The 27,286-nt window shown below is 45.8% G+C and overlaps 1 protein-coding gene across 10 annotated transcripts in view; it reads left to right on the top strand.

The window, feature by feature from the left end:
- DEPDC5 (DEP domain containing 5, GATOR1 subcomplex subunit) overlaps positions 1 to 27,286 on the top strand; it is a 135,161-nt gene that overhangs the window by 98,952 nt on the left and 8,923 nt on the right. For 6 of the 10 annotated variants that reach the window (XM_046025268.1, XM_046025269.1, XM_046025275.1 and 3 more), the window contains 7 exons: positions 2,189 to 2,254; positions 13,523 to 13,677; positions 15,840 to 15,917; positions 16,417 to 16,549; positions 18,019 to 18,127; positions 19,393 to 19,617; positions 24,622 to 24,791. In XM_046025268.1, coding sequence (XP_045881224.1) covers positions 2,189 to 2,254; positions 13,523 to 13,677; positions 15,840 to 15,917; positions 16,417 to 16,549; positions 18,019 to 18,127; positions 19,393 to 19,617; positions 24,622 to 24,791 — 936 coding nt within the window. Of the gene's footprint in view, positions 1 to 2,188; positions 2,255 to 13,522; positions 13,678 to 15,839; positions 15,918 to 16,416; positions 16,550 to 18,018; positions 18,128 to 19,392; positions 19,618 to 20,915; positions 20,962 to 24,621; positions 24,792 to 27,286 lie in introns of all 10 variants that reach the window. The other 4 variants (XM_046025270.1, XM_046025271.1, XM_046025274.1 and 1 more) reach the window with 2 other exon arrangements.

Below are 27,286 nucleotides of genomic sequence, written 5' to 3' on the forward strand. Positions count from 1 at the left end.
CATACTTGTAAGTCTGTATATGTATTTGTATTTTTAAATTTCACTTCCATATCTTAAAAATGTTCTAGTCAGTTAACTATTTTTTCAAAAGCATGATTTTAAAAAATACATAATATTTCATCATATAGATAGACCTTCATTTATAACTTACTTTTCTGTTAAAAATGTAGATGGTTTCTGATTTTTAAAAAGAATTTTGGTAATTATCCTTAAATTTTTACAGTTATTCTGCACTGTATCACAACTGTAAATAATACTGCAAACAGCATCCTTGCACATAATTATTTGACCACATCTCTTATCATTTCTTTGGGATAAATTTATCCCGTGAGGATGGAGGGATTAAAATCTGAGAAAGAGTATCAGCTGAGACTATAGGCAGCTTATATATTCTCTAGACCAGAGGTTGTCAAATCTAAATAAATATTTTAGGCCTTTGTGAGCCAAGAGGCAAGATCAAGGGTACTATGTAGGCATTTTTTTTTTAAATGTAGGTACTTCTATATTCATTTAAAATTTTAAAAACCACCCTTAGCTCGGAGACTATAAGAAACCAGTAGCCAGATTTGGCCTGCAGGCTGTAGTTTGCTCACCCAGCTCTAGGAAGTGACTTTACATACAGTCCCAAGGATATGCAGTCTCTGCATAAGGAATGACCTGTCAGTCAAGAAAGAATGTTTTCACATGTACGTAAATCTCACAGCATTAGCCGGCCTGCTTCTCTATGTTCTGGCAGAGAAGGGACACGGATGAAACAATGAGATTGCATAAGCACCCTGCGTGCTGCCTACTGGCTGTTACCCATACTTATTGCCATCTTTGAGGATTAGAACCAGTCCCTGGGACAGGCCTGAGAAGTAGAGAACTTATAGAACCACAAGCAGTAAGGTTAAAATGCACCAATGGCCAAATACTAGATTGCTGTTCAGAACATTCTTCTCATTTTCTAAATGAATGCTAAAAATCCACATGGATGGTTATCATTTGTGGCCGATGTAGATCCCCAAGCAATCAAAGGGAAGTGAAGGTGTTACAAGATGGTCAAAGGGAAGACCTCTGGGTGACATACTCAGAAATGCCAACAGTGTCTCCAGTCAGCATCTTGTGTTAGGAAGCGGAGAGCGGTCCCTGAACTTGCATCTCCACAGCCACACAGTCCCATGATTTATTACTTGACTTCAAAGTGGTCGATGGGGAAATGGCAGCAGTATTGATGAAATGGACCCTCACATAGTTCAGTGATTCTACTTTGAGAATTGGAAAAAAGTTGTAAGAAAGCAGACCTTCAGATTTATCAAGTGCCATTTCTGAATTTCAGTGATAATGTGTAAAAAGTAAAAATATTTGGAAGGGACAAGAGGACACTTACTGATTTTAAGAAAGATGGAAGGAGGGTCTTCGGGAAATTCATTTTTGTTTCAAATACATGGAAGCCTGTACCCCACAAGGCTAGGGTTCAGCAGGGAAGGCAGCTTGAGAGCTCTCCCACCTCCCATCTCCCATCCTATGAGTGCTTATGTTTCTGACACTATGTTTATTTCAACTTGTTGGTTATTTTGTTATACAACCAGTGGAGGAGAAGGTATTGCTGCTTCTGGATCCCAGCTTTGCCTGCATTGAATCCTTTTCTCTCATCTGGCTGCCGTGTTTATTAGCTGAAGACCTCAAACCTCTGTATCTCCCCAAGAGGGCTGCTGGTCACCCAGCCAGGTGGGAGGCCAGGAAGTGACCCCTACAGGCTTTCCCCCACCTCCTCACCAAGCAGCTCTGTGGCCTATTCCTCTCCCTTGACATAGGTCTGAAGATAGTTCAGAGCTATGTGGGAGGGTGCAACATCCAAGCGAGGCTCTGATGAGACCTGAGGGAGCTTGGACACACCTTCTATCCCTGTGTTTGCTCCCACACAGATGGGACATTCTGCCTGGGAAGGTGTGAGTTCCTGCTAATGCTTGCATTTGGATATGGTCTTTCTGGGCGGATCGCTCCCCCTCTTTCTCTCTCTCTCTTTTTGTTTCCTCTCCATTCCCCTCATGTGCCCTTGTTCTCTCCTTCCCTCCTTGTTTTTATTTATTTTTTTTTCTTTCATACCACTCTCCTTCCCCTGATGGTTCACCACGGGTCCACATTCGTCCCTTCGCTCCCTTGCATTTGCTGCTGCCGCCGCTGCTTCCTCCTCCTCTGACTTCAGGACGGGGCCTTCTTTATGGAGTTTGTCCGCAGCCCGCGCACAGCATCATCTGCCTTCTACCCACAGGTCAGTCAAACTCTGAGGGCTCTGCAGCCCATGCATGCCTGTCCCATCAACAGAAGGCTTCTGCTCGGCTCTGAACAGATAGATTTGGGCTGAAATTCAGTTTGAAGAGCAGCTAAAATTGAATTTGGCCTCAGAGGTGTGCATTCCCTTCCGTCAGGTTGGTGGCGACCAAGGGGAATGCAAATGATGAACGCAGGAGAGCAGAGGAACCATCAGCATTGATGCTCGTGTTTCTCGAGTCTGCCTCTCTGTGCCACGTAGTTGCCACCAATTCTTTGCCACATCAGCAGAATCTTCCCTTTCAGGTGTTTTATCCATATAATAGAAGCAATGTGAAATATGCTTTCTTAAGAACTGAACACTTACTTTTTTCCTCCTAATGCAACCTGATAAATTCATAGCAGTGTGGCAGGAAGTGGTCAAAAACAGCAAACATTTATTAATAGGGCATACGCTTCATCATAGGCTTAATGATGGGTGACACTGGGCAGCTCGCCTCGCCTCTGGACTTCCCTTAACTAAATGAGTCCAAATAAAGGGTTTGGACCAGACCTCCGTAGGCCTTCCAAGACTAAACAGTCTTTAGTTGCTCTGTGCCAAACACGTAGTGTTCTCTCATCTCATCCTCACTACCTAGCCTGTGAGTTAATTTATCGCAAGTTGATAACATGGAGAAATTGAAGGACAAAGAAGTTGTGCTTTACACAGTACAGGGTTGAGCTGGGATTTAAATCCAGGACCAACAGGCTTGACTTGTGACCCCTGCTCTGTGATTGCCTTTAGTAATTACTGTTCTGACAGGACCTAGGGGAAGGAAACCAGACTCTATACCCTTTTTCAAGGCCCCTAAGTATACGAACTTGACTTAGTTACAGAGATTTGAAAGAATTGAGAGGGTTTAGGGATGTCTGGGTGGTTCAGTCGGCTAAGCATCTACCTTCGGCTCAGGTCATGATCCCGGGGTCCTGGGATCGAGTCCCACATCGGGCTCCCTGTTCACCAGGGAGCCTGCTTCTCCCTCTACCTGCTCTGCCTAGCATTCCCCCTGCTTGTGCTCTCTCTCTCTCTCTTTGGCAAATAAATAAAATCTTAAAAAAAAATAATTGACAGGGCTTATGCAGAGACAGGTGGACTAAGGAGGACAGGACTTCGGAGGTTCAAAGGCAAAGGTTAAGAGATCCCTATTTGGTGATATTCAGAAAGCCAACATGGATTTAGTCCTCACTCTGCCAGCTACTGTGCAAAGGGTTTTGCACACACAGTCTTCACAACAGTCTGTGAGGTGTTGGGGTTATCACCCCATTTTCTAGATAAAGATACTGAGACTTAATACATTACCTGGTCAAAGGCACACAAGTTGTGAGTGGCTGAGCCCCTGCACCATTTAGCACACGTACCCGGAGGGAAAGGGGGGAATGAGCATTGGAGTCTTCCCTTTCTTAAGAGGTCAGATGATGCTGTGCCTGTCTCTGCAGGTCTTCAGAGGTCTGTGCTTGCCTCTTCCCAGTGAGCTGTGTCACCCTGGGCAAATCCCGATGGGGATCTCTGAGTTCTAATCAAGAATCTCTGATCTCTGAGTGTGGGAGGCACGCTGCATTTTTGGTTTAAATCAAACTCAGGGTGGGCTTATTAACCTTTCCCTTTCTAACAAGAGACTCTGTTGTGAAAAGTTTTGGACTTGGATTAGAACTTAACATAAGAAAAATCAGCTGAGCCAGAAGAGAATTATTTTATAAGTCCCATAACAATGTAGCCGTCCACACAACTTTACTTGGCAGATTTCCAGGTGAAACAAAAATGGACAAGTTCCCACAGTTGGAAATCATGTATAAAAATGAACTGTTGGGAGAGGCACGTGGATAAAGTTTATATTACCAACCAAGTGTGTTATTAAGCTTACACATAAATCAAAAGATTGTCTCTGCTCATATATAGTAAGGGATCCTCTATACTGACACAAAATGAGATTGTGCTCAGTTTGTTTTTGTTTGGTTTATTTATTATTGTTATGTTAAAATACACGTAACATGGAATTTGCTGTGTTTGTTTTCTACCATGATGTGTGGAGAGTGGAGAGGGGCACTGGTGTCAGAGGGCTCCTTTCAGATTTCGTCTTCAGCACTGTACCAGGCAGCTGCTTTAGGCATGTGAATTAACCTCCTGAACCTCAGTTTCCTCATTTGAATAAAAGTATCTTCCTTGTAGGGTAGTTTTGAGGATTGTAAAGAATATGCATTTCTCAGCAGACTTCAAGGGAATGAAATCCCATAAAGCATTTTTCTGTGCACCGAGCAGTTAAGTAACAGGTCAAGGACAACTAGATAACTAGAAGAGCCCTACATATTTGGAAAATAGGTAACGCACTTCTAATAATGCCTGAGGCAGGGACAATATTGCAGGTTGCATGGGATGTGGTGGCTGGCTACTGGCTGGGATTAGCATAGGATTCCTACTGTGCCAGGTTTCTGCGTCCATTTCAGACAGCTGCTTATTAGAGCCTATTCGCCATTCCAGCAGCCTCTGCTCTCCACCCCAATTCCCAGACCAGAAACTGCAAAGAATGGGTCATGAGCTCCTTAAGAGAATGGTGATACATGTTAAAAGACTGTCATTCCCTACTGAGCACCTGGGTGGCTCAGTTGTTTAGACATCTGCCTTCAGCTCAGGTCGCGATCCTGGGGTCTGCGGATTGAGCCCTGCATCGGGCTCTCTGCCCAGTGGGGAGCCTGCTTCTCCCTCTCCCTCTGCCTGCCACTCTCTCTTTCTCTGTCAAATAAATAGATTTTTTTTAAAAATCTTGAAAAAAAAAAAAAAGCGTGCAGGCTCTGGCGTCAGATTGGTTGTGAGCCTTTTGGCAGCTGCACTAACCTCCCTGAACCTCAGGTTTCTCATCTGTAGAATGGGACTAGTCGTGTTTTCTTTGTAGGCTTGCTCTGAGAGGGAACTGAGATGAAGCTTCTGTGTGGTTAGTTTGGACCCTGGCACATAGTACATTCCCCCATACGTGTATCTGTGTGGGAGAGGGGAGGGAGGACGGGGGCTGAGGGTACCACGTAGTGACACAGATTGATTGGGCCATCAGCTGTTTTCCCTGAGTGTGTGTGTGTGCGCGTGCATAAAAATGCACTGGGCCTGGGTGATGTCTCCTGTGCCTTTTATCTCTGAAATTCGGGATGACACTGTAGGACCTTGCAATGTGGGTCCTCCAGCTCTGAGTCGCCAGGATTTTGCCTGTGATTTTTGCCCTTCACAACAGCTTTCTACTGACAAGGGGTTCCTTCTGGCCAAGGGGGAGGAGGGCATCACCCAGACTCTGACTCTGCTCAGGGAAGAAAGTGCCTATAAAATTAAAACAGACAGCAGTGTGCAGAGGGTTCCAGGTAACAGGGCCATGCACCAGCCTTGGAAACTAGTTCCTTGTGCCACCAATTCATCATTCTAATGATAATGAACATGTCACTCTGATAACCGGAACAGAGCTACACAGTGCTTTCTGTGCCCTGCTCTCTGGAAATCTATTTTTATCATCACAAACTGACACAAGCATTTGGAGGGCATGAGAAGCCCTTGGTAATGAAATTTTCCTCAGAATTCAGCCTGGTATCTTTAGTCTGCAGTTTGGAGCTGGAGGGGAATATCATGGTCAAGGGGACAAGCTCCTGCCACCTGAGGCCTGAGCTGATGTTAGGCTTTCTTCCCTCCCCCATCCTCTGACCCCCAGCCAGTTACTCTCAAAGCAGGCATGGGTCTCAGGAGCTCACCCCAGCAAGGACTCACCTCCTTTGCTCCTTCATTTCTATCACCAGTCCTCCACCCCCAGTCCCTGTGACCATTTTTCACCCTGGTCCTGAAGGAACTTCCATCGTGGTCTCCTTGCTTCCATCCTGGCTCGTGGCAGTCTGTTTCCCAGCCCAGGGTTTTGCTGTAATGGAACACCATAGACTAGGGACTTAAGGGGTGCATTGGCTTCTTTAAGTTCTGGAGGCTGAAAAGTCCAAATCAAGGTGCCAACACATTCGCTTCCTGGTGAGGGTCCTCTTCTGGCTTGCAGATGGCCGCCTTTTCTTATGTCTTCAGGTGGCAGATATAGAGAGCTGTGGTCTCTCCTCTTTTTCCAAAGACATTAATCCCATCATAACTTTACCCTCAGGGCCTCATCTAAACCTAATCAGTTCCCAAAGGCCCTACCCCCAAATATAATCACATAGGGTTTAGGGCTTCAACATGTGAATTTTGGGGGCACATATTCAGTCCTTAACATGTGGCTTTTTTTCCTTTAGGATAAAGGCCAAAATCCTTATGATGGCCTGGAAGGGCCTGCATGATCAAGGCTCTCCCTCCCTTTCCAGCCTCATCTTCTGTCATCTTCTTCGTCACTCTTGGACACCAATGACAGGAGCCTTTCTCCACACTGCTGTAGGCACTAGGTTTCCACCCACAGTGCCTTGGCATGCACTGTACCCTCTGTGCCTGGTTAGCTCCTAGCCATCTAATCAAATACTACATCTTAAAGATTCATACAGCTCCCGTGCCCCTCCTTTCCGCTCTTCTCCTGTTCCACTTCTGTGTATGGCTGGGATTTGATTTGTGCCCAACTTCATGAGACTGTAGGCCTGTAAGCTCCCATAGGGCAGCTGCCATGTCTGTGTTGCTCACCGTTGATTCTTCAGTGCCCTGCCTGGCATTTGGGAGGAGCTCAGTAAGTACTGTCTGAGATACACTAATGGGGAAGATAGACACGAAAATGTTTATTTGAACAACGGAACAAAAAAAAAAAAAAAGAGGAACCCTTTTCTGTGGATAAATTAATTTCTTTTCTGTGGAACTATTTTGGCTTAAGTATGTGGGGGATTGGAAAAGGCTCCCAGCCCCCAGCAGGTGTGCCCTGTGATGGCCCCAGAGATGCTCCCATAGGCCCCCAGGCTCTTGCAGAGTGCACTTTGAAGCCACAGCTGTTACGGCCCCAGTTTTTGGCATGCTTGTGGGAGCCCAGGGAAGTCAGAGTCAGTGACCAAAAGTGGTCTTTTTTTTTTTTTTTTTTTTTTTTTTTGCTTTAGTATATGTTTAATACTTGATAATATAAGATAGGGCTTACCTAGGTATGGAAGGGGGGGGTTGATCTAAAGCAGCATAATTACTTTTTTGTTTTGTTTTGTTTTGTTTTTTAATTTTCTTTTTTTATTTTCAGCGTAACAGTATTCATTGTTTTTGCACCACACCCATTGCTCCATGCAGTACGTGCCCTCTCTATTACCCACCACCTGGTTCCCCAACTTCCCACCCCCCACCCCTTCAAGACCCTCAGGTTGTTTTTCAAAGTCCATAGTCTCTCATGGTTCATCTCCCCTTCCAATTTCCCTCAACTCCCATCTCCTCTCCATCTCCCCATGTCCTCCATGTTATTTGTTATGCTCCACAAATAAGTGAAACCATGTGATACTTGACTCTCTCTGCTTGACTTATTTCACTCAGCATAATCTCTTCCAGTCCCGTCCATGTTGCTACAAAAGTTGGGTATTCATCCTTTCTGAGGGAGGCATAATACTCCATCGTGTATATGTACCACATCTTCCTTATCCATTCGTCTGTTGAAGGGCATCTTGGTTCTTTCCACAGTTTGGCGACCGTGGCCATTGCTGCTATAAACATTGGGGTACAGATGGCTCTTCTTTTCACTATATCTGTATCTTTGGGGTAAATACCCAGCAGTGCAATTGTAGGGTCATAGGGAAGCTCTATTTTTAATTTCTTGAGGAATCTCCACACTGTTCTCTAGAGTGGCTGCACCAACTTGCATTCCCAAAAGTGGACTTTTTACCCTTTGATCTGTTTTCTCTCTTTGGAGACAAGAGTGAACAGAAGGCTCATGTCCCTGGGGGCTTAGTTCCACCCTCCCCTCAGAGGACCTTAGGGTCATATTAATCAACCGTTGCCCTCACCTAAACCCTTCACCATCAGTCAGGCTCTTATCAGAAATCTCTGTGCAAGGCTTTTGCCATGAGCACAGTTTTACCTGCAGGACATTCATTTCATTCCCAGCTCCTGAAAACATGTTCAGCCTTGCTGTGCATTTTTAACTCTTGAAGTGGTTGCAAATACTTAAAAATCAGGAACTTGCATACAGATACACAGGTTTCTGTCTTGTATTATAAAATAAGCTAGATGTGGGTCCTGGTTTTCCTTCCCAGTGGTGTGGCCTTTCCTTTTTTTTTTTTTTTTTTTTTTGGTAATAACCAGCTGTGCCAATATATATCAATAGTCCCTATACATATTTTCATTTGCCACCTTTGCTGTAGAACAGTGTTGTCCACTAGAACTTTCTGTCATGATGTCATGATCCGTGCCATCCAACACAGATGGTTAGTCACACATGGCTAGTGAGCATTTGACAAGAGGCTGGTGCAACTGAGGAACTGAATTTTAAATTTTATTTTCATTTATATTTGAATAGTCACAGATAGCTAGTAGTCACTGTGTTGCATGGAACAGGTCTAGAGTTTAAAATGTTACCATTGAAGTTCTTTTTTTTTTTTTTAAAAGATTTTATTTATTTATTTGACAGAGAGAGATCACAAGTAGGCAGAGAGGCAGGCAGAGAGAGAGGAGGAAGCAGGCTCCCTGCAGAGCAGAGAGCCCGATGCGGGGCTCGATCCCAGGACCCTGAGATCATGACCTGAGCCGAAGGCAGCGGCTTAATCCACTGAGCCACCCAGGCGCCCCTACCATTGAAGTTCTTATGGATACTCTAGAATGTCACATTTTCCCTACCCTTGTTTACTTTTTTTCTCATTTTTTTCTATCCTTGTTCACTGGTTTTTCTTATGTACTTATTTGATCTTATTGCATGTCTATTTATTGATAATCTCTTCTTTTTTTTTTTTTTTAAGAGTGGTGCTGAGATATGAAAATATAAATAACCATTCAGAGTCAGGGGCTAGGATGGATGTATGGAAGAGGGAGGCTGTACCTGTGGAGAAAATGTGGTTCAGTTGATATCAGAAATCCCAAGCTCCTCCTAGGCATAGGGTTGTCCTAACATGGGCATTCCTTGTCTAATGTCTGTTTTTCCTTCCCACACCCAGATGGCAAGCTCCATGAGGGCAGGGGGCAGCGGTTTGATTTGGAAGGATATTCCAGGGGCACCTGGGTGGTTGGGTGGTTGCCTTTGGCTCAGGTCATGATCCCAGAGTCCTGGGATCAAGCCCCACACTGGGCTCGCTGCTCAGCAGGAAACCTGCTTCTCCCTCACCCTCTCCCCCTGCTTGTGTTCCCTCTCTTGCTGTGTGTCTCTCTCTCTGTCAAATAAATAAAATAAAATAAAATAAAATAAAATAAAAGATATTCCATCTTTCCCTGATATTATAAACCTTGGGAAACCTGGCTATGGAGCTGAGAGTTATTTCCAAGCTCTCTGAATATGAAATTCTGTCATGGGTCCCTTTATGATGCCTCTAAATGCCCTAAAGGAGCCAGGTGAGGGGAAACCAGGAGTGCCACTTAGCCCACTTTGTCTCCAGGAAAGACAAAGCCGTATGTTCTGTCTGCCACCCTCGAGGTTCAGTTAGAGAGCTGGGCTGGTAGATCTGGCAGCTTCCTGGTGGCTGATGGTCTTCCAGCATCAGAAAGTGGGGCTGTGACAGGCACACAAGTTGGAGGTTCCTTGGGGGTGCGTGTTGTGGATGGTGCGAACCTCTAAGGCATCCCTGGTGGAGCTTCATCCCTCATCTTCTCCCATGGCTTCAGGCGTATGGAAGGGGGAAGGGGACTGGGGATTGGTGTTGCTGATGAGGGTTGGTTTGTTTAATTAACTAAATACCAGACTTTATTTGGGTTTCACCAGCTTTTCTGTTAATGTCCTTTTTCTGTTCAGTCTCCAGTCCAGTGGCACCAAGTTGCATTTAGTTTTAGTGTCTCCCCAGTGTCCTCCGATCTTTGACAGTTTCTCAGTCTTTCCTTGTTTTTGTTTTTTAACGATGTGGAGCGTCTTGAGGAGCCCTGGCTAGATACCCTGTAAAATGCCTCTGAATCTGTGCTGGCTTGATGTTTTTCTTCTGGTGGAGTTATGGATTCTTGACAAGAATAGCTCAGTGGTGAAGTGTGCTTCTTCTCACATCATACTAGGGGGTCCATGGGATCCACACAACATCATTGGTTACAGGAACCTTCATCACTTGGTGTTGTAGTCTTTGTCAGTGATCTCTATTATGAAGTTACTATTTTTACCTTCCTATACTCTGTTCTTTTTTTTTTTTTTTTTTTTTTTTTTTCCTATACTCTGTTCTTGAAGTAAGTCCCTAACTGTAGCTTACTCAAAAGAGGATGGAGAGATTCACCTGCAGCTCCTGGAGGTGGGGATGTCTATGTAGGTTACGTGGAATCCCTCTGTAAGGAGGATTTGGAATAAGGTTCTTAAAATGGAGTTGCCTCTGGGGTGCCTGGCTGGCTCAGTTGGGAGAGCATGTGACTCTTGATCTCCGGGCTGTCAGTTTGAGACCCATTTTGGGTGCGGGGACTACTTTAAAATAAAAAAATAAATAAATAAATAGTTTTTTGTTTTTTGTTTTTTTTTTTTTTTTGTGAATGGAGTTGCATCCAACACCAAGCACCTCCCACCACTTGCCTTTTCTAGGCCTCTGCAAATTCTGCCCTTTGGTCCGTCCAACTTTCCTTGTCTTTCTGCCCATTCCAGAAAGGTCCTTCAGGTGTGTTATGGCAGTAAATGCAACCTCCAGAATAAAATATGACTAAATGAGGAAATGTAGGAAAAGAAAAACTTAAGATAGGATATCATCTGCGGTCTTATAAATTATCTAGAGTTTAATGCTAAATTCAGCCCTGAACTATCTGGGAGCCAAAGAAAAGTGGGAAACATCTATTCTAGGATTCATAGTGGTCATAAGGTAAAGGCAAACCATTTGCCCGGGAGAAGCATAATTTTTCATGGTATTAAGTTCTAAGCAGTCTCTTGAAAGATGAACATTATACCAGGAAACTATGGGGCAAATCTGACCCACCATCTACTTTTGTAAATAATTCTTACTGGAACAGAGCCACACCCATTCATTTACATTATCGGGCTGCTTCTGTCCTTACTGAATTGAGTAGTTTCAACAGGGCCCTGTAGCCCACAAAATCTAAAATAATTACTCTCTGCTCCTTTACAAAAAATGTTTGCCAATTTCTGATTTAAAGAGCCTGCTAAAATAAAGCTATAGGAATCATGTAAATTTCTGGCAGTTTAGGCTGGTGGGGCAATTCTCAGGTGCTGTAGATGAGAGTTAACCCCGCTATAGGGGTCTGGAAGGTAGAACCTAAGAGCTGGGTCTAGCCCCCGTCAATTAGCTTCTTATTTAATTTTTTAAAATTTATTTCTTTGAGAGAAAGAGAGCACATGAGAGGGGAGAGGTCAGAGGGAGAAACAGACTCCCTGCCGAGCAGGGAGCCCCATGTGGGACTTAATCCCAGAACTTTAGGATCATGACCTGAACTTAAGGCAGTTGCTTAACCAATGGAGCCACCCAGGCGCCCTTCTCATTTAATTTTATGGTCTAGTACCCGTTTCTAAGTCTTGCTGGTTAGAGGCAGATGGTGATTGGTAATTGCAAGCTGCTTCTTGCTGCATTTCTGTGTATTTATGGTGCTAGCAAAGTCTGCGTGGTCTTTTTTGGAAATCATTGAGCCTGATGTAGGAGAATGGTTCTTTAAGAACTTGTGACTACTTTGTTTCCCAGGGTGCATTCGGTTGTATCTGGAGGTATTTTTAATTGTCACAGCTGAAAATGGAGGGCTTGGGGGGCTGGTGTTACCAGCATCTAGTAGGTGAAGGTAGGGTTGCTGCTCAGCATCTTATAAGGTACAGGACAGTCCACCCAAAGACTCATCTGGCTTTTAGTGGCAATGGTGCAAGGTTGGGACACCCCATTTTAGAAGGAGTGATTTTTACAACTTCCAACAAAATGTTTGATAATAGAAGGCTCCATTCTGAAGTACTTAAGAAACCCATATAAGAGGGCCTAGGAGTCAGATTTTTTCCTGGAGTGCTCTGGAAGTGCTATTTTCTGCAGGTATCTGCTGTGGGGTACAGTACAGCCCTTCTAGGTGAACAGGTCATAGTTTTGTGCTCTTAGATGTTTAAAGCGAATGAGACCAATAAAATATTACATGAAGCAAAAATTGGCAGCTGCCAGGAGGGGGTTATAGAGATCCAAAGTAGAGAGTGAGAGAGATGGTTTTCCTCTGGGAGCTGGGGTGAGAGTGAGTCAGAAGACATTTTACTGAGAGAGCAGCATTTGAAATAGCCCTTAAGACGATGGGTTTTTAGCTTACGCTTGTAGGGAAGGGCACCTCGAGTCGGCAGAACACACAGACGGGATTAAACACCGCGGTCTGATTTGGCTGGAAATGTGTATGTGGGTGAGTAGCCAGTTGTGCAGGGCCATCACCAGCCAGGGCTGTTTGTGCTGGACCCGCAAGGCTCTGCAAGTTTGGTAGCTCATGGGGAGACCTGAAAGATTTCAGAGTCATGGAGCGATGGGATTAGAACTGGTTTTTTTTAGGAGGATGAAAATGGAGGTGGCTGGCAGGTAGGGTCTTCAGGGGCGAGAGGCTGCAGTTGGTGGAGTCAGGTAGGAGACTGTTACAGCCTCTCCTGGGAGAACAGGCATGATGTGGAAATACATGTGAATCAGCCGAGGCAAGGCTGCAGAACTAGGCCTCTCTTTAGAGATGAAGCTAGAGAAGGAAGGGAGCTACCAGATGCCCTTGAGGATTGAGCCTGGGCACTTAGAAGGTTGACTGTCCTGTTGACAGACACGGGAAAGGAAGGTTGGGGTGGCAAAGGGTAAGCCATGGTGAGGGAGGGCGTTTGCTAGGATATTCACCCGTTTGTCTCTAATTGTATTCTCTCTCTCCCACTTCTCACTCTCACAGGAGGGCTGCCTTTCTTACTATTTCTGTGGAGTTTTTTTTTTTTTGTTTTTTTTTTTTTTTTGTTTTTTTTTTAGTGTAAATCTGTGGCTTGAGTCAGGTGCTGGAACCATTTTTTGGTTCTGGGGATTCACTGTGAATGGCGATTTCCTATCAGCCGTGGTGTGGGGAACAGGAATTCCCATGGCCCTGATAGAATGCAGCCCACATGAGACTGGGCTTGACTCTAGCTCTTCACCACGAACCACTGAGGGTTAGGAAGGAGAGAGGAATGGGGAGGATCATGTATATAAATAGCCTTAAAGAATTTCATTGTTTTGTTCATTTTCAAATCTCCTGTAGGTGTCTGTGGACCAGACAGCTACCCCAGTGCTGGACAGCACCAGTTTGGGGGGAAGCACAAGCCAGTCTGTGGACAGAGGCAACAGCCAGGCCTTTGGGAACTCCCAGAACTCAGGGGAACAGAGCTTCCCCTCTGCAAACTCCAGTGACAGCAGGTGAGACTCAGAATGGCCAAACTCATGCACTGGGGAGGCAGTGGGGAGGGTCTGGCCTCAGAGGCTGTGGAGGCTGAGAGTCCAAAGTCCCAGTTCCACTATCTGACTCAGCTGTGAGTTCTACCTGGAAGCCCGGGGCACTCAGGTCTTAGCAGCACCTGTTTGATGGGGCTAAGGATCTGTGCCCTGCCTTCCTTCCTGGATAGCTGATAGGTGCCCACAGAGACACAGGGAAGTATCAGGCATTGTGCAGGAGTGGGCTTTGGGAAGGAGTCCTGGATCCAGTCTATCCTGTTGAGTGTGGTACACCTGGTGTCTGACAATGGACAATCAGTATCTGCAGCTTGAAGAAATGAATGAACAGCAGATGAGTGGCTGGTTGTGCCCCAACCATGACTGTCCTTTTCCTATTCCTGAGTATCTGAGGAAAAAAGAAGCTGCTTGGACCTCATTTACTTGAGAAAGTTAGCCCCAGATTTTAATACGATTTGTCACATCTGAAAAACAACTTTTTGATTTCCTTCCCAGCTGTGTTAGCCTTCTAATATTCTGCCCAGTCTGTTCTGGTTGCCTCACTATCCCGCGGCCTGAGCAGTCCTTGGTGAAATGGTTTCAGATGTGACTTTTGCATGCCTTTATCTGAGAGCAAAAGGGCCCCTGTGGCAGCTCACCTGGCTGGCCCCTGCCAGCGGCCACCCACTTTCCTTTCTGTCCCGTGGTCTGCCAGTTTTCCCTGCTTCTGGTGCAGGGCACCTCACTCACTCTGGCCAGGAGGGCTGAGGATCACTTCAGAGGCAGCAGGCAGCCTGGACTTCTTCAGTCTCTTTTGTCCCGCCAGGCCCATATCCCCATCAAGCCTGGCTGATTTTTTGGCTCTGGACGTGGAGGAGAGTGGAGGGGCTGCTTAGGGAGGGAGTGCATTTCTCTGCTTCCTCATTGAGTGGCAGGTTTTGTTCTGCTTTTGGAAGAAAAGAGGAACTGGGGATTCTTAGGCTGGAGATGAGAAGACCAGAAGTGACACAAATCAGGACTGATGATGAAAATGACAAAGAACAGGTCCCATTTTGTGATGAAGAACTGACTAGCAGTTGGTACTGCCCCTGGGAAATGGGCTGCATAGAGGAGCTAAGTTCTCTGCCATTGAAGATGTTCCTGCAGGCGGGACAGCCTCTTGTTTGGACTCTTGTAGTGGGGACTCAGGCCTTAGAAGGAAGTTCACTTCATGGGGGAGTGGGTGGTATCTTCACAGGCTTTTTTAAAACCTGAGATTCTGAAATGCTCCACGGAGTCCTGGACCCTCCAAATAGGAAGAGGCAGCTGAGACTGAGGAAAGGGAGAGGCTTTATGGACTTGAGAAGCTTCTGGAATAAGCTCCAGGTTTGGTATGGTGGGCAGCTAGGAGTGTCCCTCACCCAGTAATCAGGGCTCAGTTGTCAAGTATTGCACATGTTTAAAGCAGACCACTGAGGAAGAACTAAGGTGATGGGTGGTAGAAAGTTCTGGGCTCTGGAAACAGGCAGACCTGGATTCAAACCCGGACCCTGATATCTCCCAGCTCTTTTACCTGTTCCTTTAACCTCTCTGAGTTTCCAGTTGACGTTACTGTTACTATGTTCAGTATTGTTCACCATTTGAGACTTTGTAGGTATCGCCCCTACACTCGGTATTTTACACACATTAGCCTCATGACACCCCCAAAAGATAAGGAATAGTATCACCCCCATCTTCAGATGAGTCCCTCCAACTGGTAAGCAATGATACTGGAATTCTCTCTCTCCTGCTCTTACCAGGTTACCTAGCGTTCTCTGGTGAGATTAAATGGTGGGGAAGGCCTTGGGGGTAAAACCATAGCTGTCCAGGGAGATCTCTCGGAAGTGGCTGAGGTGTTAATTAAAAGGGGAGATGCTTATTAAGGGAAGCAAGTTTGGACACAAAACCACTTTGATTTTTTTTTTTTTTTTTTTTAAATCTTAACGTGTACGCTTTGGAAGTAGGAAACCCCCCATGAGATATCCCTAGGAGATAGTGACCAGCATTCGCTTGAATGCCTTCAGTATCACTGTCATCCTTGGCCTCTGGCTCTGTAAGAATGGTTCCTGAAGGTCATGCTCTTGACTGCACCCGTGTCCCCATGCTTTGCTGACTGGACATTCTGTTTACAGCTCTCAGCAGCTGGCAGCAAGCTCTTTAACTTCATCCTCCACCCTGACGGAGATCCTGGAAGCCATGAAGCACCCCTCGTAAGTGGTTTGTCATGTGTATGAGTGCAAGGGTAGGAAGATTTCAGAGCCCTGAGACATGGTGATGCTCAGGTAGTGTGATTTGATGGATTCAGCTGGCTGTATTGTTCACCAGCTGTGAGACCCTGGATAAGTTACTTGACCTCTCTGAGCCTATGTTACCTTGTTTGTAAAATGGGATACTTGTGGTTAAGTTGCAGGCTTAGTGTAAGGATCAAGTGCAAAAATTACCTAGTACAATGCTTTGACAGCTATAGGTAATTCTCTTAAGTGTCAGATTCCTCTTCCTTCATCTTCTCTTTTTCCCCCTATAACACCTCCTTTTGTCCTATCTTGCAGACTTCTGTGGGTTTAGGAATAGTGAGAGAAATTATACTGTGTGGAGCCTTACTTCAGAAATTAAATGCTCTAGTGGGAGTCCCTTCTTTTTCACGTTCTCTTTTGCTTGTTGCCACCATGCACACATACCCTGCTCCCTGCTTGCAATGTTGCAATTCAGGACGGGAGTCCAGTTGCTCTCAGAACAGAAGGGCCTCTCACCGTGCTGCTTCATCAGCGCGGAGGTGGTGCACTGGCTGGTGAACAACGTGGAGGGCGTCCAGACACAGGCGATGGCGATCGATATCATGCAGGTGAGACAGCACGGGCAGGGCCCACGGGACTGTCTGCTCAGGCCCCCGGGAAACCAGAGCTGGTCTCCGAAACAGCTGTCCTTTCCAGTAATAGAATCTGTGGGTTGCGGTAATAAGGCTCTGCTTTTAGTAAATAGAAGGCCTGTCTACAATCAATGAACATGCAGGTCTTGATTTGAAAGACACTATACCTTGACTTAAAAATCCAGCAGAATTTATCATCTGAACTGAAGTGTTCTGGATGGAGTCTGTGCTCTTGAACATTGGAAGAATCTCTGAAAGATTCCCAGGGAATGCCTTCTCTCTGACCTCCAGCCCCCATTTTGCCTGGGCCACCTCCTGCTTATTCAGGATCTAGGTCTCTGCCTCAGGGACCTTCTGGTGCCCTGGTCTTACTGTGTCAGAGCACTTAGCACAACAGAAGGAAGATGCTGCCTATCTCATTTCATTGTCTCCCACCTTGACTGAGCTCCTTGAGGGCTGAGCTATCTCTTGTCTTCCCATTTCCAAATCACCATGCTGTTTGGCACACGGTAGGCACCCAGCAAACACTTGCTGAATTTAATGACACTATTCAGAATTGGAATCACATAGGAGAGGAAAAGAACAGGGAAGGTCAAGTTGGCTGATGGGGTTCATGCTGTCCTGTCCACACAGAGGCCCCCACTGGAAACAGTTCCAGCTAACTTGTCATCCCTGAAACATAAAATCAGTAGCTGATTTGAATAAGCATGCAATCCTCATTTCCCTCTTCGAGGGTCTCATTAGGCAGTATTACATGACCTTTACCCATCCCTGAGAATCAGATTTTCCTTTTTACATGGTAGAATGCTTCTATAGCCCTTAAAATGAATGAGCATGAAGGATGCATATAACAACATGGACAGATGTCTGAAGCATGATGTTGAGTGAAAATCCAATATGCAAACTGATAATTGTATCATGCCGTTTATTTAAAATTTACAGTCTCACAAAAACACCTCATATTCTCTATCAATCCTTGTGCATATAATAAAATTATTAAAAACGTGCATGAGAATAACGTTACACTAACCATTTATTTCTGGGGAGAGAGGAAGGGGAGTGAGACATGGGAGGGTCCACTGAATGTTTTGTCTTCTAATTAAAAGGTCTGAAGTCAGTATAGCTAAATGTTAAGTTTGTTGAAGCTGGGTAGAGGTATACCTGGATCTTCTTTATACTTCTTTATACTTTTCTTTATACTTTATACTTCTTTATACTTTTCCTGTATGTTTGAAATTGACGATACTATAATAAGCCTTTGAATTGTGTAATATAATTTACATCAGGTGCAGCATTTATCCTAGAGCAATCATCATGGCTGATGCGGGGTGAAGAGTAGGGTCTCCTCAATGTTTCGGTCACTTCCTTGACTCCAGGGAACTGAGGGCTGCACCTCAAGATGTCCCTCCACAGTAATTTCAGAGTTTCAATGTCTCTCCTTCTAGAAAATGCTGGAAGAGCAGCTCATCACACATGCATCTGGTGAAGTCTGGCGGACCTTCATCTATGGCTTCTATTTCTACAAGATAGTCATGGACAAAGAACCTGACCGAGGTCAGAGATAAGGCGAATGCTGTTGCCCACGGGGGCAAGTGTTTTTCCTGGTGGCTTGCTTTGTCAAATGATGATGGTTCTTGAGTTCCTTGTGTGACTTTGTATTCTAAGTAGACAGATCTGTCAACTTCCTGAGCATTTGTACTCAATTTAAGCATAACCAGAGTGACGAGTGTTTCTTAAAGCTGTGGTATGTTCTTGGTCAGAACAGTGTAGATGGAAGATAAACCTACAAGAGGCCAAGGGATCTTGGTGTGAGGAAATTCCCATTAGCCATTTCTTGGTTACTAATTTGAATTATAGTGCTCCCTCTCCCGCCCCTATCCAGTGCAGGTGGTTCTGAGTATAGACAGGGTCTGATCTGTAACTTACAGCACTTTTTACTTGCTAGACTCCCATTTCTTACCCTAGAAAGACTATCAAATCCTAGCAAGTTTTCTAAGATACATTTTAACTTTTTTCTTTTAATGAGAAAACATAATTCCAAGAGGGGACCCATTCCAGCAAGGTCAGAGGTAGCTTATGTTGTGCTCAAGGCACCTAGGATTCAGAGCCATGGCTCTAGTCCACCCAGAACCCACAGGGACCTTGGCTGGAAGTGACTCCCGTCCTGCAGACAACCAGCTTCTCAGCCTCTGGGTTTTGGGAATCAGATGAAGCGGCGAGCACCCTCACTGTGCTCTTTTATCCAAGAACATGTCGGAAGTGGATCTGTGCAGGTTTTTTCCTGGTACCCAGTAGCATGTCCATGGCCCCCTCTCCCCATAAATTCTCACTTGGACTAGTACCAATTTTACCTTCAAGTGGGGGGGGGGGGAAACAAAGCTGGTTACTGTTACCTGCTCTGAAATTAGAGGTATGAAACTGAGGGAAGAAAAATCTTTTTTAATTGAAGAAAAGTTCACACAACATAAAACAAACCATTCTGATGGGAACACTTCTCTGGCATTTAGTACGTTCCTGGTGTTGTGCAAACCCACCACCTCTGTCTAGGGTCCAGATTGTTTTGGACCTGAAATGAACCCTTGTGTCCAGTGACAGTCATTGCCAAACTCCTCCTCGCCCCCCGCCCCTGGGGGGATCTGCCTCCTGTCTCTAGGGAGTAGCCTATTTTGGATATTTCATTCAAGTGGCACACTATAACATGTGGCCTATTGTGTATGGTTTCCCTCACTTAGCATCGTGTTTTCAAGGTTCAGCCCTGCATCAGTACGAAAATGACCATTTGTACTGAGGGCACTTTCTCTCCCCTTTGCTTTTCCCAGTGGCCATGCAGCAACCCACCACCTGGCACACAACGGCAGTGGAGGACTTTGCCAGCTTCCAGCGCAAGTGGTTTGAGGTGGCCTTTGTGGCTGAAGAGCTCTTGCACTCCGAGATTCCTGCTTTCCTCTTGCCCTGGCTGCCTAGCCGGCCAGCCTCCTATGCAAGCAGGCACAGCTCCTTCAGCCGCAGCTTCGGAGGGCGGAGCCAGGCAGCTGCGCTTTTAGGTAGGTGCTCAGCTCAGATGAGGCCTGGGGATGATGCCAGGAGCTGAGGGAGAAGGGCAGTCAGCCAAGGGGACAATGCCACATGGCCCAGGATTAGAGCCACCGCGCCTGTCATACTGGTAGTCTGTCTACCTGGTGGACTCTTGTACTAGCTTCCACTGACCTGAGAGGGGTCAAGATCGTTATTATCCCAACCAAGAAACAGTGCCCAGGAACTCTCAAATCAGGGCACAGTGCTAAACCTGCATAAACAGGAGAGAATAGACAGTGGGGCCACTTTTCCCGAGAAGCAGTCAGACTACATTGTGAGCTGCTGCTCACTGCTGGTTTAGGACCTGCCAGAAGCCTTCCCAGGATCTTAGTGTCTTAGGATGTCTGAAGAGGAAGGAATCTCAGAGGTTATCCATTCCAGACACTGAGGCTGAGCGTGAATCTTTCTTCCAGCTTTCCTCCCCAGATGGGCTCACCACATCAAGGGATGTAAGTTAGGAGTCTTCCCTCCTTTCCTTGGTTCCTGCAGCTCCAAGATAGGGGTGCACATCCACATATTGAATGGTGGTGACCTCTGTTAGGAAATGGGACCTCTGCTCTCAAGGACTGGACTGATGGGTTGGGCTGTAAACGTCTTTAGGCAGTGCATGCTCTAGACAAGCAGTCACAAGATTTACCTCAATGGCAGGTTGGTGAGATCCTAAAAACCCTCTGGAAAGAAGGGAGGAAATGTAACATAGATCAAACTCCAGGGAAATTGCACCTTCTGCCTTAGTTTGCCTGGAAATGCCCAGCTCATTAGAATTCTTACCTAGCTGGTAGAATGGAAATGCTAAGAGTCATGACAGTTTCCAGATCATCAGATTCACTTGGATCCAGATGTAACTTTGAACCTTGCCTTATACCCTCACCCCAGCATGCCCAGCACTGTGTGTGAGAATTGAGTGGAGCATGGAGAAGACAAAACTGTGAAGAGAGTGGCTCCCCTTCCCCTCGTAGTCACGACTTACCCACTTCCTTGCATTGCATTTTTAACTCTGTCCCTCCTTGAAGTCTTTTGGAAAAAAAGAGGCCATCTACTCCCTACCTACTAGTTACTGGTAGCACACCACCCCCTCCCCCCCCCCACCTCCACACCACCATCCAGTGAGACAAAATTTCTCCTGACATTGTCCAATGTCCCCACTTACTCCTGGGTCAGAGTTACTGCTTTGGGAACTGTCCCCTTTGCATCATCATTCTGGTTCTGGAGGCTATCTTGACAATTTCTGCATGCACATCCTCATTAACTAAGTCTCCTCCTTTAGCAGGCTGGTGGAACCCTCTCCTGTCCGCCATAGTCCTAAGCTTAAGGTGAGACTCAGATTATTTCATTTTAGCTTTGGTTCTTAGTTACTTCAGAAAAATTGCACTTAAAGAGGAGCAGCGTATGGAAAACTAAGTCATCTACCCAAAACAAAGGGAGAGTAAGGGGGAAGACGGGACTTAGGTCTTCATCAGGTGGTTTATTAAGCAGGTGTCCTTCACTTGGGGTTTGAGTGTGGGCGCTAGGGTGTTGGCATTGATTCTGAAACCAGAAGGAATTTCACATGTTTGCCTGTTTTCTTGAAGCTGTCCTTTCATTAGTTTTCCAGTGGCTCGCAGGATTATAGTAGAATTTCACTCATCCGCTTCTTTTCCAGTTAACCACCCCCCCCACAAAGGAAATGTGTTTCTTACCACTGCTAATTCTATCCAGCAACATCCCTCAGACCTCTGTGTTAGGATAGGAGCTACTTCTTCCCAGCCTTTTTTTTTTTTTTTTTTTCCAGGTTAGAATGTAGACATTTACTTAAGTGAGAAAGATGAGTTATCTTTGAATTGGACTGTCCTCAGTGTTGGTTTTTTCCCTCAGGGGAAAAAAAAATTAACCTGATTTATAGGGGGAAGAAGAAGTGTGTATCATATATGACCTGCTCCCCTTTCTGTTTTTTTCGGCCTGTTCCTTTTCAAACCTTTCAGATTCTCAGTTGGAAATCTGCTTTTCTTAGCAAAAAGACATTCTGATATTCCTGATGGGTGCCACAGTCCTGTCTGCCCTGGCCCATGGTGGCTCCCGCTTCTCCCCTCATGTTGTCATTTGTTGTCTACCTGTGAAACTACAAAGGCATCTGAGACCTGGGGAGAAGCAGCACTGTATCCCTTAAGCCCACACCCTTGACTTCTCAGTTTTTTCTTGATAACCCCACTGGGTCTCAGGGTCAGAAGAGGCTGCCACACACCTCGGTCCAAGCCCTGACGCGTGAATGTTTTCCATCCTACTCCTAATAAGTGGGGAGCCAGCTACTCCTTGAAAACTACCCCCAACACGGCACTCACTCCTGCGACTGACTACTCTTTCCATTTTGGGGCAGCTCTGGGTGTGACTGTTGATCTCTGGTGCCCTACCTGAGACTGCAGTCTCTTCTCCTCTAGTGGCACTGATTCCCTCCCAGGTCATTGTCAGCCCCCTTGCTGTGACCCGGGTGAAGGACCCTCAGCCTGTTCCTCCTCTGGGTTTGCCCCTGTTTACTGCAACTTAGTGTAGCTCACTGTCCCAAGGTAAGTAAGTTTGTTCTTATGCAACTAAGGAGTGATTCAGAGAACTCGCTGGAAGCTGCAGCACAGCTGGGGCCTAAACCTTTATCAGCATTGTTAGCCTGCTGGCCATGTCCATACTGTCGAATCTCACCCCTGCAGTAGTGAAAGCTGGTGTTATCTTGAGCCTGTAGCCACTTGGCTGAACAGGACATTCCTTGGGCTTCCTCAGACTAGCCTGTTCTGAACTGAATATGCCAGATGGGAGAGAGGAGATATGTGAAGTTCTCTGCTGGTGTTTACTGAGTGCCCTTTCTTTTGTGACCCTGGCTTTTCCCCTGGGGAGGACTACCCCATCCAAGACCAGAGAGCAAAGCTTTATTCCTTTGATTGGGGCTATTAAGTAAAAGGCTACTGTGGTTGGGCCATGGATCAGGAACACAAGGCAGAGACAGAAGCTAGTTCTGATGAGACTTCTAGCATTGGAGCCACCATGTTCTGTAGCCTCAAGTGTCCCAGGTGGCTGAGCAATGTCCATGGGAGTCATGGAAAGGCCTCAGATTGACCATTGGTGAGCTTGTAGCTTAAATGGGAGAGGAAGGAATAACAGGAGAGTTTCAAGTGGGGTGGCTAAAGGAGAATGAAGGGGGGGGGTAGTCTGCAACCTCCTGGCAGCCATGTTTTCCTTGATCCTCAACCCTCCTCCAGGAAGCAGCTGGGTGGACACCACCTCAGTTTGCAAATGAGGAACTAAACCATTAGAGCTGAAGCCCTGTCCGCAGGGGCACCTGGCTAAATGGAAGAGCATAGGCCTTCCAATTCGAGAGGAAGAACATTTCCCATTTTGCACATTCTGGCTATGTGAGCATGATAAGCTATATACCTAGCAGCTGAGTATCAGTCCACCCCGGGGCCATTCAGCATCCTGGCTATAGCTCCACTGCTGCTCAGCAGGAGCTGATTAAAATTGCTGATTCAAGAGCCGTTTTATCCTTGTCAGTGGTAAAAGCCACTCAGGGCTACTACCTGCAAAACCCAGAACTAAGCTGATGGCTTCAGATAAAGGGATACCTTTGTATTCATGGGGCTGAGGAGAATGAGGAGCTGATAATAGTTTTTAGAAACCCTACATCTGGCACTGCCCAGTCAGGCAGAGCAGAGCCCTGATCTTTCCATTACTTCTGAGCCTCCTTCAGGCCTTCAGTCTGGTCAGGAACTTGATTGATCCATCCTTAAAACATCCCTATCTTGGGTTGAACAGGATTTCTAAGCAAGAATTCCAGATAGGATGAGCTAGTTTAATACCAGCCTAGAATCTGAGCAACACGCAGTTGATGGTACAGGGTGTTGAAATTCATTATGAGGTTTCGTTTCTTGAGAAAAGATTCTAGAACTATTTTCTTCCTGGGCTGAAACCAGAAAAACGAGACTTCCTCCTCTTCACTGTGGTCTGGGCTGTCTGTCCCATGGTGTCCCTTTGTGGGTCACTAGATGGGGAAGATCTGGGGTTCAGCCTGGCTGGGGTTCTTTTTTTTTTTTTTTAAAGATTTTATTTATTTATTTGACAGACAGAGATCACAAGTAGGCAGAGGGGCAGGCAGAGAGAGAGGAGGAAGCAGGCTCCCCGCAGAGCAGAGAGCCCGATGTGGGGCTCGATCCCAGGACCCTGGGATCATGACCTGAGCCGAAGGCAGAGGCTTTAACCCACTGAGCCACCCAGGCGCCCCTGAGGTTCTGAGTCTGATCTTGGTCAAGGCATTTCTCCTTCATGGGCTGCTGTTTCCTCATCTGCAAATGAAGGAGTTGGAGCCAATAGGGGGAGGCAAACTATGGCTTAACCGGCCAAATCTGGACTACCGTATGTTTGTTTGTTTTTGTATAATAAACTTAATTTTTAGAGCACTTTTAGGTTCACAGCAAAGCAAACGCGCAGCCTCCCCCACTGTCTATGCCCTGCACCAGAGTGGGGCGTTTGTTACCATCGGTGAACCTACATTAACAAGGATCACCCTGGGCCTCTGGTTTACATTTGAGTTCATTCTTGGTGTTGTACATTTTGAGTTCTGATGCACGTGTAAGGATGTGTATCCACCATGATAGTATCATACAGAATAGTTTCACTCCCCTAAAAATCTTTCTGGTTTTGTAAATAAAGTTTTACTGGAACACCACCTGGCCTATTCATTTACATGTCCCTGGCTGCTAGTGCACTGTAATGGCAGAGTTGAGTGGCTGAAACAGAGACCACAGAGCCTATAAAACCCAACATATTACTAGGCCCTATGTAGGAAAAGTTGACTGACCCCTGAACTAGATGATTTTCAGGAAGCTTCTAGAATCTGTGATTTTCTAGTAGGTGATTCTGCAGATGTGTATCTGCATGCCTAGCTGTTTGCTCTTCCACTTCATCCACTCTTTCTTCCTCTCTCTCGGGGCCCCTCCAATGTGCTGATATAGCTGCCACTGTCCCAGAGCAGAGGACTGTGACCCTGGACGTGGACGTGAACAACCGCACAGACCGGCTGGAGTGGTGCAGCTGTTACTATCATGGCAACTTCTCCCTGAATGCGGCCTTTGAGATCAAGCTCCACTGGATGGCTGTGACTGCTGCGGTCCTCTTCGAGATGGTGAGCCTCCTTGTGTTGTGGTCGGGGTCTTGGCTCACCTTACCGAGGGACACAGTGAGTGGATGCTTGGTAGAGGTTTGCATCACTTTTTTTTTCCCCCTTTAGTTCAGGCTCGATTACCTTTCACCTGGACTGTTTGGAATAGCCTTGTAAAAAATTTAAACACAATAAAAAATTGAGACAGTCAACAAGGAACAAGGTCAGGGTTTCTCAGCCTTGGCACTCTTGACATCTAGAGACGGATAATTCTCTGTTGAGCGGGGCTGTTCTGTGCATTGTAGAATGTTAGGCAATATCTAGGACCTCTGCCCTAAATGCCAGGAGTATGCCCGCCTTGTGACAACCAGAAATGTCTCCAGATAATACTGCATGTCCCTAGGGAGGAGGAGTATTGCCCTCAATTGAGAATCCCTGGTCTCGAGTGAAAAGTAAATTCTTCCTCCACCCTTACCCCGTTCCCAGGGACTTCCATCTAAAAGCAACCACCCAGAGGTGGGTGAGGGTTGGGCTAAATGGGTGTTATGTATTAAGGAAGTCACTTATGTTGAGCACTGGGTGTTATATGTAAGTGATGAATCACTAAATTCTACTCCGGAAACCAATATTACACTATATGTTAACTAACTAGAATTTTAAATGAAAATTTGAAGAAAAAAATACAGGCAACCCCTTGTGGCACCTGGCTGGCTCAGTCAGTAGATTGATCTCAGGGTTGTGGGTTTGAGCCCCACATTGAGTATAGAGATTACTTAAAAAAAACAAAAACAAACTTAAAAAACATTTTTTTAATCAATAAATAAAAACAGCCACCCCACCACTTTGTTGAGTGTACTTCCAGAGATAGTATATGCACATACAATAGTATATGCACATACAAAGCTTTGTTACCTTTTTTTTTTTTTTGAACAGCTATGGTAGCTTGGAATACTGTAGTTGACACCTGAACAACAGGGGTATTAGGGATGCTGACTCTGTGCAGTCAAAAATGCAAGTAAAGCTTTTGACTTCCCCAAAACTTAACTACTAATAGGGTACTGTTAACCTGCAGCCTTAAAGGTAATGTAAACAGTTGATTAACACATTTTGTGTGCTATATGTATTATATACTGTATTCTTACAATAAAGTAAGATAGGAAGAAGAAAATGTTATTAAGGAGATCATAAGGAAGAGACAATGCATTTACAGTCCTCTGTTTATAAAAAAAAAAAAAAAACCACATGTAAGTGGACCTATGCAAACCTGTGTTGTTCAGGTGCCAACTGTATTTGCAATGTGTTTTTTGTCCTACTATTATTACTATTACTATTTTTGTCCTGTTATTCTATCCTCAGTATCGGTATAAATAAGTCTGCCTTGTGTTTCAAACAATGTGCTTCATTGTTTTTAAGCACTACAGAATATTCTGTTATTCGTTTGTATCATTGTTTACTTAGCCAGCCCCCTGTCAGTGACCATCACTGCCTTTAACTCCAGCTCTCAACAGGGGTTGGGTTGGGGGGGAGAGTGTGATTTTGTCCCCATAGAGCATTTGGTAACATTTGGAAACATTTTTACTTGGCACTAACAGTAGAAGAGTGCCACTGGTGTCTAGTGGGGTAGACACCAGGGGTACTGCGCACCACTCTGTAACACCTCACACAGGACAGCCTCGACGACAAAGAATTAACCAGCCAAAGTTGAGTGCCAAAGCTGAGAAGCTGTCTTCTAATTGGTCTTCTGTCTTTCGTCCTTCTAGTCGGCCTGGCCGGTCTGTCTAATCAGGTCACTTACTGCTGACACTGAGAGGCCGGCCTGGCCACTGCCATCCCTGGTCCCAATGTCTCTAGAACAAGCCCTCCCTAGCCAGGCTGTCAGAATCTTGCAGGTGCCCTCTTGAACCATCTTTGCAGCCTGCCACTCCTTTAATACACTCTCCCCTTCAACCCAGAAGAATGCTTTTCTGTGGCTTTAACGGAGTCCCGCTGTCCTCCTACACTGACACAAGCATCTCATTGCTTTGCTGAGAGCAGCGAGAAGGTTCAGGAAGACTTTACAGAAAGCTAAGAGATGACCAAAGAGAGTGAGCATGGCATTAGCTGGCCGCGTATTGTTCTTCTCTGCAGGGCTCAGAAGCCTAGTTTTGTCCCACAGGGCATGATACCCTGGGGAAGAGATTTGTCTTTTTCTCTGCCTGCCCATCCCCAGTCTGCCTCCGCATGGCATTAGTGCCTCTGTGGACCCCTTCCCTGGAACACTGGAACATTCTCAAGGTCCAAATCAAAAAAGATGCCCAGCGGAATGCTTTGGTGGCTCAGTTGGTTATGCATTTGACTCTTGATCTCAGCTCAGGTCTCAATCTCACGGTCATGAGTTCAAGCCCCACATTGAGGTCCACACTGGGCAGGGAGCCTACTTAAAAAAGAAAAAAGACACCCAGCCACCTGTCTGGCTCAGCTTTCAGAGGACACTGGCTTTTCTCCAGCCAGTTGACACTGGGATAACCACTCCCTCCAGG

This window comes from Meles meles, chromosome 12 (assembly GCF_922984935.1).
Source record: "Meles meles chromosome 12, mMelMel3.1 paternal haplotype, whole genome shotgun sequence".
Taxonomy (NCBI): domain Eukaryota; kingdom Metazoa; phylum Chordata; class Mammalia; order Carnivora; family Mustelidae; genus Meles; species Meles meles.